At 39.0% G+C, this 15416-nt stretch overlaps 1 protein-coding gene across 2 annotated transcripts in view; it reads left to right on the forward strand.

Annotated features, from left to right (window-relative positions):
• The window catches only part of MET (MET proto-oncogene, receptor tyrosine kinase), a 1562736-nt gene that overhangs the window by 1073679 nt on the left and 473641 nt on the right, over window positions 1–15416 (forward strand). For both annotated transcript variants that reach the window (XM_044088706.1, XM_044088705.1), the window contains exon 10: window positions 14456–14555. In XM_044088706.1, the coding sequence (XP_043944641.1) occupies window positions 14456–14555 (100 nt within the window). The remainder of the gene's footprint in view (window positions 1–14455; window positions 14556–15416) is intronic.

Below are 15416 nucleotides of genomic sequence, written 5' to 3' on the forward strand. Positions count from 1 at the left end.
AAAGAAATTACTTATTCAATTCAGAAGAGATGTTGAAAAAATACTTTAAAGAGACATTTAAGTAAAATGTGTAAAATTGTGTTGGACATTACTAAAGTATATGACAATAGAAGATTATGGACTGGGGAATTAGACTGTAATGTTTTATAAATAGAATATGAAAATATTATGCATACTCTGAGTATTATAAATGATGAAGGGGAAAAGGGGGTTGTTAAGTATTTGAGACTCCCTAAAACCTGTTTTTGTTGTGGTAAGTCTGATTATTTAATTGAAAATTGTGATAAAAGGAAATGTATTTTATTTATTGTATTTATTTTACATTTGTTTACCAGGATGGTCCAATGGGACAGTCCCCATTTTCAGTGGAGGCCTGGGGAATAAAGCTCCAGCTTAAGCTTACATACAAAGTCAACACTTATGTTTGTGGAGCAATAAGACATAATACTAAACAAAAGTGTGTTAAAATGCTATAAATGTAACAATATGGACATTTATGGATGGATTGTGAACAAAGCAAAAATGAGAATGAAAGGGAAATAAATAGTTCCCAAAATGTACAAAAATTAGTACAAGAAAAAAGGAAGAATTAATAGAAAAGAAGAAGGGAAAAGACTCAGAATAGAGTAATGACAATTTTATAGACAAAAACAGGAAAATATATTGAAGAAGGTTCAGAAATAAGTGATGAAGAAGATGTAAGTTGGACATTTGTAAAAGAAAAAAAGAACTCAATAGGTAAAAGAGTAGGAGAAAGAAAAATAAAATTTATAGGAATTAACAAAAAGGAAAAGAAAAAGCAGAAGGGTTGAATGTTTAGTAATTACCAGTAAGGATATTAAAACAAAAGACAAGGGGGATGGATGTAGAATAGTGGTTTTGTAAACAGTATAAAGAACTGGGTTAGGAGAACAAGCATTCTAGACTGGTGCAGAAGAATTGATGCTGATATTCTAGTTTTGGAAGATACAAGATTTTTGGCTAAGAAAGAAAGGTTTCAAAGTGAATCATTATGGGGAGGTAATAGTGTATGGAGCTTGGCAGAGAAACATGTTCGGGCATAGGGATTCCGTGTAAGAAACATGTTAAGATATTAGATGTGACATTACTTAAAATGAGAAGAATTATAGTTCTAGATATTAGACGGAAGGAACGAGTATATCGAATTATTGCACATTTTGCTTGTGTAACAAGTAAAGAAAGAGAAAATAATTTAAAAATATTGGACTATGTGGCTATAAATATGGGCATCATAATTGTAAGATATTTTAATCATAATTTATGGGAAAAAAACAAAAAGGACAGTGGTGTGAAAAAATATTGAATCTACTTAAGTATGGTAAGCTAAATATTTGGAAAATTAATAAATGGACATATAGCAGAGGAGAACACAAGTTGCATTGTCATCAAAGATCCAATATGATTGCAGCTGCTTATGCATTATGATTTTAAGTGTTCAGTAGATTTAAAATATCTAGTTTCTTGCAAGGGCAGACTATGAACTTTTCTGCATGGTGTGTATGTTGGTAAAGTTCCATAAAACTGATGCAGAATGTTTATTGCTTATCCATTAGATAAGGTTGGTGATGGTGGGTGTTAATTACTAATGGTATTATTGGTATATAACTCACAAAGTGTGATTAATGTGAATGTTATAGGATTTTAATTGAACAGCAGCCTATGGGCAGTAAAATTGTCACCTGTTTAAAGAAGAAAGTCATCAACAAATCAACAGTAGTGACAACATTTTGAGAGTCTCTATGAGTGGCTCATTGTTTTGGAATATGGTATGAGAAAAAAATAGCTGAATTTGTCAGCAGTAGCTTTGTTAGTATTATTTATTGCACTGGTAACAGTGTCTTATAGGCACTGAATAGTTGTCTTACAAATCTCTCAAGACTGTCTGACAAGTGATGGGTGATGTTAGGAGACAAGTGAAATCTTCAAGAGATAACATTAGTCTTGTATGTACTGTGATCATGTGCTATTCTGCTTTTGACATATGATATTCATTGTTTCTCTCTGTTTTTTATTCTTTTAAGACATAATAATCAACACATTCTGATATTTTCTATTGTAGCAGTAACCATGTGGGCCATTTATTTGTAGAAAGGTCTTTGTTAAAAATAATTCAGAGTTTCATTATTGCTTTTAATGCTAAGTTTAGGTGACTTGCTATACTTAACTTTCTGTTTTTGTAAGGTTTGCAGAACAAGTAACTTGGAAATTAATATATATCACCCCACCAATGTGAATCAGGGGATGTGGTTGCTGACACTATCACAGACTGCTGTGGTTTAGGTATATGGATGGAATCCCATGTAGTGAAAGCAGGAGTGCAATCTTTACAGTGTTGTGGAATTTGTTGGACAGTCATTATCTTGTAATAAGAGTATCTGCAAAGTTTTCAGCCTTATGATCAGGACCAGAGATTAATTGTCTAAGGCTGTATAATCTGTGACTGTCCATGGTTGCTATAAACTTTTTACATCTCCCATTATACAGCTTGTGACTATCGTCACAATTGCATGAATTAACCAGCTTGCATGAAGTATTTATATTTTCCATTTTTGACAAAACTGGCACTAATGCTAGAGTGATATGAATGCAGAAAGATTTCTATGATTTCTAACTCAATCTTTGAATAATCTGGGAAATTATAAATGCATCAAACCAGCATATAATTAATTTGCTTATGGTTGTATAACATTTTACCATAAGAGATTCACTTTTTCTGGCCAATGTCAGTTGATTTAAATTTAAGATGGTATTTAGACAACTGACGGTGAGAATTGCTACTTCTCCAACATATGTGTTAGATTGTCAGTGCTGAAACATGTATAGAAATTCATCTGTAAGTTTCAAACAAATTTCTCTGAAGCATATAATATGTGGTTTGAATTTGATGATACAAGTTTGACATTGTGCTACTTTCTTACTGCTGGTCTTTGAGACTATTTAGCCTAATAATATATACTGAAACAATAATATTTCTGGCACTACAAAGCCTCTAGTTATACATCCCCTGGTCCTGCATACATATTGAATCTGATCATCTTTACACCTAGTTAGATCTGAACTATTTACAGGTTTTAGAGGTTCTGTGTATGTTTATTATACTGAAAAAATAATAACTTATGGTCTGTTTGTATATATTACTTTTTACTCTCCTTACATTTTTGGTCAGTGGCATATTATAGTCTTTGGCGAATTTATTTTTCATGCTGTTGTTTCATTGTTTAATCCAAGTCTTTGTGATCTCTATGACTTTAGGACACCAGGCCTGGCAATAACTGCTTCTAGCATTCTTGGAAATTCTTATGCGTTGTTTCAGTAATGCTGCTTATCCAGTTTTGCCTCTGCCACCCCCTTTTCATTTTGCTTCCAATCTTTCCCAGCGTCAGTATCTCCACTAGTCATTTCTGTCTTGGCATTAAGTATCCAAAGCAAATGAGTTGTAATTTTATTATCAGATCTTTCAGTAAACAGTCTAGGGTTATTTCATTAAGTATTGGCAGATTTGACTGACGTTATGGTCTTGCAGTCCAAAGAATTCCCACAGTTCAAAAACATCAGTTTGCTCTTACTCAGACTTAGTTACAATCCAGCGCTCACAGCCATATGTTATTAACAGGAAAACTACAAGTTTGATTATAAGAGTCTGTTGACATTGAGATGTCTTTGCTTTCTAAAATCTTATCCAAATTTTCAAATAGATTTTCTATTAAGATGCAAGCATCTTTTATTCTTATGTCTGCAGCCACCTTCTACAGGGATCTTTGAGCCCTGGAAAATAGAAGCTATCATTGCTTCAACTTCCATCCCGTGTATTTGCAAAGAATTAATAGAGCTAGATGGCATCATTTTCTTTTATTTTTTTTTTCTCTTTCTTTCTGTTTTTCTTTCTATGTTAAGCATTTGTTGTTTCAGCTTTTTGCTGTTATCTATAGGCTTTTTAATTAAGCTATCAGGAGAGTATTTCTGCATATCTGAGGTTATTAATATTGTTCCCAATAATTTGGATTCCAGCATCTAATTCATGTAACTCAGCATTCTGCATGATATAGTCTATAAATTTAATAAGCATGGTAAAAATATATATCTTTGTACAGCCTTTCCCTAGTCTTGAAACAGTCATTTATTCCATATATATTTCTAACTGTTGCCTCCTGTCCTGCATATGAATTCCTTAACAGGCAGATAAAGTGATCCAGTAATCCCATTTTAAAAAAAAAAAAAACTGCCGTAGTTTGTGTTACAAACTGCCAAACATTTTAAAGTGGTCAGTTAAGTAGAAGTAATTATTTTCTTGTACTCTCTAGCGTTCTTTATTATCTAGTGGAAGTTAGCAGTCTGGCCATTTCTAAAACCAGCTTGCACATCTGGCTATTCTCAGTGCATATATTGCTGCAGTCTAGTTTGCAGTATCTTAAACATTACTTTCTGAAGCAAGTACAATTGCTTGATAGTTTGAACACTATTTAGCATTGATCTTTTTAGAAATTGAAATATCAATTGACATTTTCCGTTGTAGTGGCCACTTTTGTGCTTACCAAAATTTGCTGACAAATTCCAGACAATAATGTCACCATCATTTTACAGGATTTAAAAAAAATCACCTACAATTCAATTACTTCCTATTGCCATGTTATTAACAAGTCTTTCCATGGTTAATTTAGATTTAATCTCCAAGACATCTGGCCCTAGCTCTGAGACCATACCACTGCACATATCAGTGATGTCTGGGTCTTTATATACAGTTATTCTGTATATTTGTAACACCTGTTTCAGTATCTTCTGCTTCCACTAGGCTTCTCCCATCTCTGTCTTTTATCAGGCCCATTTCCATCTGGAAGTTTCCATTCATATTGCCAGTCTTCTTGGGGAGCTCTCCTAACTTTCAAAGTTTATTATCTTATTTATGTATTTATTTATTCATTCATTCATGCATTTATTAATTTATTTTTACAATATTCATATGCATATATCTCCTTATTTCTTCTTCCTGTTGTCTGAAACTCTGCATTCAGTTTGATATATTTTCTCCACTCTGCATTCAGTATGACATATTTTGTCCATCTCCATAGTTTTGCTTGCTTTTTTCCCTCAGTTAATTATAAAGCCTCTACAGACAGCCACTTTGCTTTCTTAGAAATTTTCTTTATCTTCTTGACAGTATCATGAGTCGCAATGTACTTTAGGCAGTCAAATGTCATAAATCTGTTCCTCAGTTCTACTACATTCTCATCTGTAATATTGTTGAGCTTGTAGGGTCTAGTTCACGTTGTCGTAAGCCAACAATATCGAATACGATATTGTCGGCATGACAATGTCAAAAGTTCAGAACATCGTGCAGGTAAACGGAAATTTCCTTAAGGGGGAGATTTCCATTTACCTCAATGTACTGCAGTCTCAGAGTTGGTATATTTAAGTAGGGGGTGTGGGGGGTGCAAAGGGACTTGCCCCCTACCTACATTAGTTTTTTTTTTATTGATTTTTTTTTACGTTATTTGATATTTTACTACTTCGATCAATAAAATTTGACCTTTATTGATATGATGTAGTAAAATTTTGATAACATGATATAGACGCGAGCTTGTACATACTTGGCCTGAAGGCTTTTCTTCTTTCCTTTAATTTAATTTTTAAACTCAATAATAAGAAACCGATGGTCTGAGTCATGTCTTGTTTTTGATGACTGTACAGGGCTTGTCCATCTCTAACTGTAAATTATATTTCAGTCTGAGTTCGGTTTTGATCATCAAGTGATATCCATGTGTAATACCACCTCTTAGGCTATTGAAAAACAGTGTCTGCTATGAGCAGTGATCTATTTTAACAGGATTCTATGAGTCTGTGTCCCACTTCACGTGTATTCCAAGGCCAATCTTTGCCAAATTCCTGCTGTACTTTCACTACCATATTTAGCATTCCAGTCACCTATAAGTACTATAATACCTTTTCTGGTGTTTGTCCAGAAGGTGCTAGAGAACCTTATAAATCTAGAAAACTTCATAGTCTTTAATATGAGCAGATGGAAAATGAACATATATAAATTTAATATTGAATGACTTACATATGAGTGATTGAAATTGTGCTATCATTTTGGGGATAACAAAGTGCTGCTTTTGATACACTTTTAACTCCCAGGGCTACTCCATTTGTATCGCAAGAGTTTTATCCACAGTAGAAGACTGGAAGATTAGCTGATATAAAATTATAAATTCCAGTTCATTTTATAGGTCCATAGGTTCATAGGTAGGTACTAGGCTATTGGCCCTAGGGCCTATATAAGCCTAGCCAAAAAGGTACCCTGGCTTTCGCCACCCAAGAAAATTATTTTCCTTTGCCCCTGTCGAGCAGAGCCACAGAGGTGATCCCCAGGGGGAATTTCCTATTTCCCATCCAATCATCAAGATTTTTCTTGAAGAGTGCTAATGAGGAGCTCTGTTTGACATAGGTAGTCTGTTCCAGAGTATGGGAAGTCTCTGGGACAGGAATCTCTCCCTCCAGCATGTTTTGTTTATTGTAGTGACAAAGTTAAGGTTCCTAGAGCATGTAGCTCGGAGGGATTGGGATTTCTTTAAGTGGAGCATGTCCAACAGCTCTGGGTTTGACATAACTTTGTATGTTAGGCAGAGATTGCCTCTGAGAAGGTGATATATGATGAAGTAAAGCTGGAGTTTTTTGAGACGGTCTGCATATGAGATCTGTTTCAGGCCAGTAATCCTCTTTGAGAGGTATTTCTGTGGCCTTTTCAGTTGTTGAAGATGTCTTGTGAGGTACATACCAAAAGGGGCATTGTACTCTATAATGGGTCTAATGAGTGACGAGTAGAGGGGAACAATGACCTCTTTTTTCCTGGATGAGAAACCTTTTGTAATGAGGTGTGACACGTAGAAGGATTTCCCGACTACTGTGGTGATGTGATTACCAAAGGAGAGACTACTGTCCACCTATGTCCCAAGGTCTCATCACATTTTTGGTGTTAAGTAGACTACCACCTATGTGGTAGCTCATGGGTACAGAGTTTTTACCAAAGGGGATGACAATGCACTTTTTGGCATTGAGCTTGAGGCCATGGCTTTGACACCAGGCATCTGTCTCCGTGAGGCCCTTTTGTAGGATTTCCACATCATTAGGAGTTTCAATTATGGCTCCTAGTTTGCAATCATCTGCGAACTTCATTAGCCAAAGACCTTCTGTGTTAGCCTGTACTTCAGACTGTACCCTGTGGTACTCTACTTGTCACTGGTCTGAAGTTGGATTTGGAGTCTGCTACTTTCACAGTGTGGGTTCTGTCAGTGAATCAGTTGGCAACCCATCTTATGACATAGGGATTTATACCTAGTTTAGTGAGTTTATCTATAATTCCAGAGTGGGGGATGGTGTCAAAAGCCTTGGCGAGATCTAGATAGGCTGTGTGAACCACCTTACCCTCATCTACGGCTTTGGTGACTGCTTCAAAGAAGTTTAGGAGACATGATCTGCCTTTTACACTAATTCCCAAGATGACAGTTATACCTGTCAACCTCTTAGTGCAAGAATTGGGGACAAACCCAAAAAATAATAAGGGACAAAGGTCCAAGATCAGAACACATTCTAAATACTTCTCTTCTATGTTTAAAAAATTACTAGGATAACAGGTTTGCATTAGCAGGCTTTTTCTGAAGGATATGAAGTTTGAAACATAGATGTCAGCCATTATTTACTGGCTGCAGTCCTCAACAATTTATATGTATACAAACATACGTACACATAAAATGACGCACAAAACTAGTTAGCTCTTATGTTCCAATTCTCAACAGTATATAACTGTTTTTTACATCCTACTTTCTTTTGTAGATAGTTATTCTGTCATCTTTAATGCAGTTGGGTCCTAACCACTAGAACAATCTGTTCTTGTTCATAGGTTCATAGGTTCATACTAGGCTATCTGCCCTAGGGCATTTATAAGCCTAGCCAGAATGTGTTTGGCTTTCGCCACCCATTTTAAATTTATTTTGCTATGCCCTTTTTCGAGGTTAGTATACTGTGCCTCTGTCTAACAGTGACACAGAAGTGATACCCGGGGTAAACCTACGATCTCCCATCCACTCATCAAGATTCCTCTTGAAGAGAGTCAATGAGGGACTCTGCCTAACCTGGACTGGGATTTTATTCCAGAGTGAAGGGAGCCTCTGGGTTATGAATCTGTCCCTCCAGCATGTCCTATTTATTTCAGTGCTGAGGTTCAAGTCTCTCGAGCGTAGCTCGATGGGATTTGGATTTTCTGAGGTGCAGCATGTCCATTAATTCCGGGTTGGACATGGCTTTATACGTCAGGCACAGATCACCTCTGAACAGGCGGTATGCCACTGAGTAGAGCTGGAGTTTCTTTAACCGGGCAGCATATTGCATCTGTTTGAGCCCTTTGATCCTCTTGGTGAGGTACTTTTGGGGTCTTTCCAGTTGCCGCAGGTGTCTGGTAAGGTACATCCCAAAAGGGGCATTGTACTCAATTATGGGCCTGATGAGGGATGAGTAAAGAGGCACGATGACCTCCCCTTATCTAGATGTGAATCCCTTCATGATTAGGTGGGCTATATAAAATGTTTTTCTAACCACTTTGGCCACGTGGTTGTCAAATGAGAGATTGCTATCAACTTGGGTCCCCAGGTCCCTAATTACTTCTTCTGTACTTAATGGATTACCACCTATTTGGTAATTTGTGGGCACTTTGTTTTTGCCAAAGGGGATGACTATACACTTTTTGGCATTTAACTTGAGGCCATGGCTCTGGCACGAGTTGTCTGTTTCTTTGAGGCCCTTTTGGAGGATGCTTGTGTCGGCTGGAGAGTCGATTATGGCGCCCAGTTTGCAGTCATCTGCGAACTTGGTCAGCCACAGTCCTTCCGTGTTGGCCTGTACCTCCGAGAAATATATACCGAACAAGAGAGGTCCCAGGACCGAGCCTTGTGGGACACCACTTGCAACTGGTTTGGAGTCTGACATGGCTCCAGCAATTCTAACCATGTGGGTTCTGTCCTTGAGCCAGTTTGCAATCCATCTAGTGACATAGGGGTTTATATTTAAGCTGGTGAGCTTATCTATAATGCCCGAGTGGGGTATTGTATCGAAGGCTTTTGCGAGGTCCAGGTAGGCTGTGTGTCCATTGCTTTTCCCCAGCAGTATGCTGGACACCTTCAGACCTGAGGGCCTCATCTTCCAATGTCAATTTGACATGTCTCTAGTTGCTTTTATCAGTATGGATTTCTTGACAATAATACTAATGTGGATTTCCTTTACCTTTTCTCATGGCCATATTTGCTTTGAATTCTCTGCTATGATTTGCCTGTCTTGGGTGGCCCTATGCAGTAGAGCTTATAGCGTCATTGAAATACACAACTATTTTCACTGTAACAGAGTAATGATCCAGAAGGGGAATTTATATATAATTTTTTTTATTTTATTTGTGTGTGTTATAAAAGCTGACATAGACATTTAAGCCTTCTTTTGCCTTCCCACAAACTTTTAAGGTCATACTAGCTTTGTCAGTCACTTCCTGGGTAGAAAAACTGAAGGAAGCAAGATATTTGTGTGCCATGTTTTATAAATAGGTCTGCCTGTCTAGGTCCCCCTAACAGTTGTCACTCAAGACTGTAACTACATGCCCCAATTGGTATCTTATAGGTTCATAGGTTCATAGGTTGGTACTAAGCTATCAGCCCTAGGGCCTATACAAGCCTAGCCATAACAATTCTCTGGCTATTTCTTCCCACACTATTTACTTCCCTGGACCCCTGTCTAACAGGGTGACTGACGTGATCCCCGGGGTGAATTGCCTTTCTCCCATCCAATCGTCAAGGTTCCTTTTGAAGAGGGCCAAAGAGGAACTCTGCTTGACATGTATGGGCAATCTATTCCAGAGTCTGGGGAGTCTCTGGGTCAGGAACTTATCCCTCCAGCATGTTTTGTTTATTGTGATGACAAGGTTTAGATCCCTGGAGCGTGTGGCTCTGAGGGATTGGGATTTCTTTAAGTGTAGCATGTCCAACAGCTCTGGGTTTGACATGGCCTTGTATGGTAAGCAGAGATCGCCTCTGAGTAGATGATATGCGACAGAGTATAGCTGGAGTTTTTTAAGGCGGTCAGTGTAGGGCATCTGCTTTAGGCCTGTGATTCTTTTAGTGAGGTATTTCTGCGGCCTTTCCAGTTGTTGCAGATGTCTTGAGAGGTACATACCAAATGGGGCATTGTATTCTGTAATGGGTCTAATGAGGGATGAGTACAGTGGGACAATGACCTCCTTTTTTCTGGATGAAAAGCCCTTAGTGATGAGGTGTGCCACATAGAAGGATTTCCTGACTGTTGTGGCAATGTGGTTATCGAAGGTGAGACCACTGTCCACCTGTGTCCCTAAGTCTCTTATCACACTTTCAGTGTTTAGTGTACTGCCACCTATATGGTAATTCACAGATACATGTTTTTTCCCAAAGGGGATAACTATACATTTCTTGGCATTGAGCTTGAGCCCATGGCTCTGGCACCAAGCATCTGTTTCTGTAAGGCCCTTTTGTAGAGTATCCACATAATTTGGGGTTTCAATAATGGCTCCCAGTTTGCAGTCATCTGCAAACTTTGTTAGCCAGAGTACCTTAGTGTCGGCCTGTACTTCAGAGAAGTAGATGCCAAACAAGAGCGGTCCCAGGACTGAACCCTGAGGTACTCCACTTGTCACTTGTCTGGAGCTGGATTTGGAGCCGGCTACTTTTACAGTGTGGGTTCTATCAGTAAGCCAGTTAGCAACCCATTGGGTGACATAGGGATTAATGCCCAGCTTAGTAAGTTTATCTATGATTCCAGAGTGGGGGATGGTGTCAAAGGCCTTGGTAAGGTCTAGATAGGCTGTGTGGACCACCTTACCCTTGTCCATGGCTCTGGAGACTGATTCGAAGAAGTCAATCAGGTTCAGGAGACAAGATCGGCCCTTCACGAACCCAAACTGGGTGGGGTCCAGTGTTTGAAGGTTGCCAATGTCTTTGTTTATAAGTGATAATACTCTCCATGGCCTTGCAGATAAGGCTTGTCAGACTGATGGGACGGTAGTTTCCGGGATCCAAGGTGGATCACCCCTTGTGGAGTGGGATAACTGTAGCTCTGCGCCTCTCAGTGGGCACGAAACCTGAGGTGAGGCTATGATTAAACATGACACTTAGGTGAGGTGCCAGTTCATATTGTAGTTCATGTAGTACACAGCCCGGGATGTCATCTGGTCCCATGGATGCTGTATTCTTAGCTTTGGAGAGTGCATTTTTTACCTGTGTGGCCGTTATTACCGGAATTTGGCAATCTTCCGGTATTGAGATGGGCCATTTAGGGGGTGAGAGGGGGGTGAAGTTTGCACTGAATTGATCTGCCAGGATATTGGCAATATCCTTGGGATCAGTATATTTAATGCCATTCTGTTTTAGCTCAGAGCAGATCTGAGCATTGCCATTTAGATTCTTGACATAGTTATAGAATGCCTTGTGGTTGTCTTTGGAACCTTTGGCAATTTTATTTTCGTAACTAGCTTTGGAGGATTTTATGAGGGATCTCAGTTTCTTACTGAGGCTGATAAGGGAGTTTTTTGCATCCTGGGATTTTCCTCTTTTCTGCAACAGTTTCTTACTTTTGTTGTAAAGTTTGTTTATGGCAGGGGACCACCAGATTGGCTTCTTTTTTTTGGATGAGAGCATCTTGGTTCTATTTGGGATGGCATAATTCATGCATGAGTGGATGTGCTCGTACAGTGCCTTAGTGTAGGTTTCAGCAGTTGAACTTTCAGTTCCCATCTGCATGGGTGTCATGAAGTTTGTCACTTCTGACTTGAGTAGTATGAAGTTGGCTTTGGAGAAGTTTTTTATGGAGGTTTCCTTACTGGGGGGAGGGGGTGGGATGTGGATGTTAAGGGTGATTAGCTTATGGTCAGACCTGACTAACGAGGGGGTGACCATAGGTGTGGAGCATCGATTTCCCATGTTGGTAATGACCAGTTCTAGGATACTGGAGCCCCTGGTGGGAGTATGGATTAGTTGATCCAGGGCATTGGAATTTATGAATTCCAAGAACCGTTGGGCAAAGGTGTTGGTACATGAGTAGTTTTCCCAGTTAATGGCAAGGTAGTTAAAATCACCCAGTATTAGGGTGCGTGGTTCTATCTTAATATTTTCCAGTATGTTTAGAAAGGTGTAGTGAGAATCTTGGGGTATGGTGGGGTATCTGTAGCAAGCTACAATTTGGATTGCAGTCTTACCTAGTATTAGTTGCACCTGGAGAATTTCAGACGCATTGTGTTGGGCAACTAGCCTGGTGGTGTGAATATCCTTGGTGAATGTTGACACTCCTCCACCTTTAGTGTTTCGGTCCTGGTTTGGTGGCCGAAAAGTGTGGTAAGAGTTGTAGCCTGGTATTGCAGGGCTGCTCTCTGGAGCCTTGAACCAGGTCTCAGTTACTGCACAGATATCGATGTTCTCCATTTTTAGGAGTGCCTCGAGAGAGTGCATTTTGAGGTTTAGACTTCTAGCATTGAGTAGCATTACCTTCAGATTTTGTGTGCTTGTACCTGTTACGGTAGTGGTTTTGTCCTTTGAACTTTGCCTAAAAAAGGCACTATAGGGGTGGCAAGAGCCTTAGCCAGTAACCTGAATCCCAGGAGTGACAGGTGCAGACCATCTCTGGCAAAGCATCGTGTTCTGTCAATCATGTCGTCCCAGGCAGACAGATACTGGATCCCCTTTGAATGACACCAGAAGCTTAGCCAATTGTTGAAGTCAATAATTTTGTCCTTATATTGTGGTATCATTCTGGGTGAAGGCAGGATGCTACTCAGGGCTAGGGTCATACCTGCCTGGGCCACATGATCCGAGAGCTCTTCCATGTCTCTTTTCATGTAGTCCAGGGAGGTACGTCTCAAGTCATTCACTCCAACATGGACAATGACAGAGTCATATCTGTACTTGTTGTGGAGTGACTTGATTGCATGCATTATGTGACGGATCCTGGCACCCGACAGGCAGCTGACTGTAATTTTCTCCTTGTTCAACCTGGTGAGAGGGACATCAGTGTGCCGGACTATAGAGTCACCTATGACTAAAGTGTTAGGTACATTGTCTTGCCTTAGGGGCTGTTGCTGGGTGGCACACTGGTGTTGTGAACTATGTGACACTTTGGTTGTGATTGGTGTTTGTTTGCGTTTCAGCTTCAGAGGTCCTTGGTGCTTGGGCAGGTTACAGTTAAGGGCCTCTGCATATGTGGATTTAGTGTTGCTATATGTGGGTGTTGGTGGTGTGGGTTTAGAAGGGCTATGTGTTGCTTGAGGTGTAGTGTGGGTGTTAACCTTCTCCTCTTGACTGTCCAGCACAATCTTGGGTGGAGAGAGCTTTGCTTCTATTTTGGCTATGTAAGTGCATCTCTCACAGGTTGTAGTGTTGGGTGGTAGGAGGAGAGGGTTGTCGTGTACATGAGGCAATTGCTGCATTGCCCCAATATGCCCAGATTCACCAGGTGGACAGGAGAAATCACCGGAAGCTGACCCTTGGACATGCCTGGTTTGGTGCTTTTTTTTTTTTTTGTAAAGTACAGGAGCTGTTTTCCCTTACCTTAGCAAGGTACTTTGCAATTATAGGCTCCTTATTAACAAGGAGAGTTGAGTGCTTGTATCAGTTTAAGGCTTCCTAGTGCTTTCCAGCACTACTGCTGAAAAAGATCAGGCTGGGGACTGATATCTGCCTTTTACTATTTCCCAGACTCCCATTCATGTTATAAATGCCTTCAGCAATTATTTGAAAATGTACTATTATGATGGATACACATACATGCAATTTGACTTTCCTTGATACTGAGTCCCATCCAGGCCAATCCAACAAAAAGTACTGTCATTTTTGATAAGTCTGCAGGGCTAGCATTAAATATGATGGAGTGGTCACATCCTAAATGTTTGGGCATGCCCAGTTTAATATTTCAAAATGCAAGGCATTTTTCAATTATTTTTGTGTTAACTGATTTCACTTTCTGTCTGTTTGGATGCAGTGACATCTCAGTTGCTTTCCATGATTTTTGTTTCAAGGTAAATAGAAAATGCAGGTCACACCCTCTTCCTGGAGTGGCATAAGTCTGTGTTACTTAGGTTATTGTCATGTATAATCAAAACTTTTCTTTTTATCTATAATTCTGCATGAAAAAGCTGTGTTACTTCTTCTGCTGCACACAGTAATACTGGATGTCAATGCCATTAGCTCTTGATATCCATAATGCTTGGCGGTTTTGAAAAAAAAATTCCAAACTTTTTACGCTTTCTTTCCTTAATATCTGAAGCGATTAAGGATGCAGTGTTTAGTATTTTAACAATGTTTTTACGTGCATCCTGTGTATATCACTTTGTTCATGAATTAACCGTTCTTACATTGATTTTTTTATTATTTCATTACTTCAGTGGAGGAAGCACCATCACAGCACATGGAACCCACCTGACGTCACTCCCATCTGCACGGATGCTGATTCATGTACCCCAAAATGGAAGGAATTTCACAGTTGTAAGTGTGTGTGCAGCCTGTCTGTTATTTATCAACGTTCTTATTGCACTTATAGATGTTATTAAGTTTATCAAAACACTGTTTGCATAAATGTCTTCTGTATGATGACATGATTCATTCCATTAATGTGAACTTAACAGACTGTAATGATAGATACAAACTCATACGTGGGAAGTGTGAGAATCTTATGCAGTTTGACAATTACATCATTGTGTGCGTATACAAAGGAATGAAACAAGCATGCGGAGCTGATAAATGAAAGGAAAATAACAATAGATCTGCATTAGAAGTAATCTGGAGAGAGGCAGAACTTAAAATATGGGCCCCAAAAGAAAAACACAAAGGAAAGAACAGGACTTGAAACCTTTATATATTTTTAACAACATGCACGAGTAACAAAAAAATAATAATTAAATGACAGCATGGTTTCGTGGGATTTATTAAAAATACATAACTCTCCCAGTGCACTAGGTTTTCCTTACAACCAGCCTGCTGTTTAGTAGTTTGTAGAATAGACTACAGTCAGACTCTAAAACAGTCACAGAAGTTCATATTGCAGGTTAGGAATAAGGACATTGACTCCAGTGGCTTTTCTGGATTTTTGTTATAGTGAGCTACTAATCTGCTTACAGATATTTCAATAACAGAAAATACTTCTGGGAAATAATATAAAGTGTTGTAATTTTACTCATGGAGTTACGTTTCATTGACATGTAGAGAAGCTCAATTCTACACTGAAATAAGTCAAAAGGACTTTGATTACAATGTCTATAATCTGCAAAATGGAAACAATTCTCTATTGACTAGCTTCCCGGTTAACCCAGCATCCAGCTAGTTCCAAGATTGCTTGACTGTTTACAC

The sequence above is a fragment of the Protopterus annectens genome, chromosome 11.part0 (assembly GCF_019279795.1).
Source record: "Protopterus annectens isolate FY-2018-M chromosome 11.part0, PAN1.0, whole genome shotgun sequence".
NCBI classification, from domain to species: Eukaryota; Metazoa; Chordata; order Ceratodontiformes; family Protopteridae; genus Protopterus; species Protopterus annectens.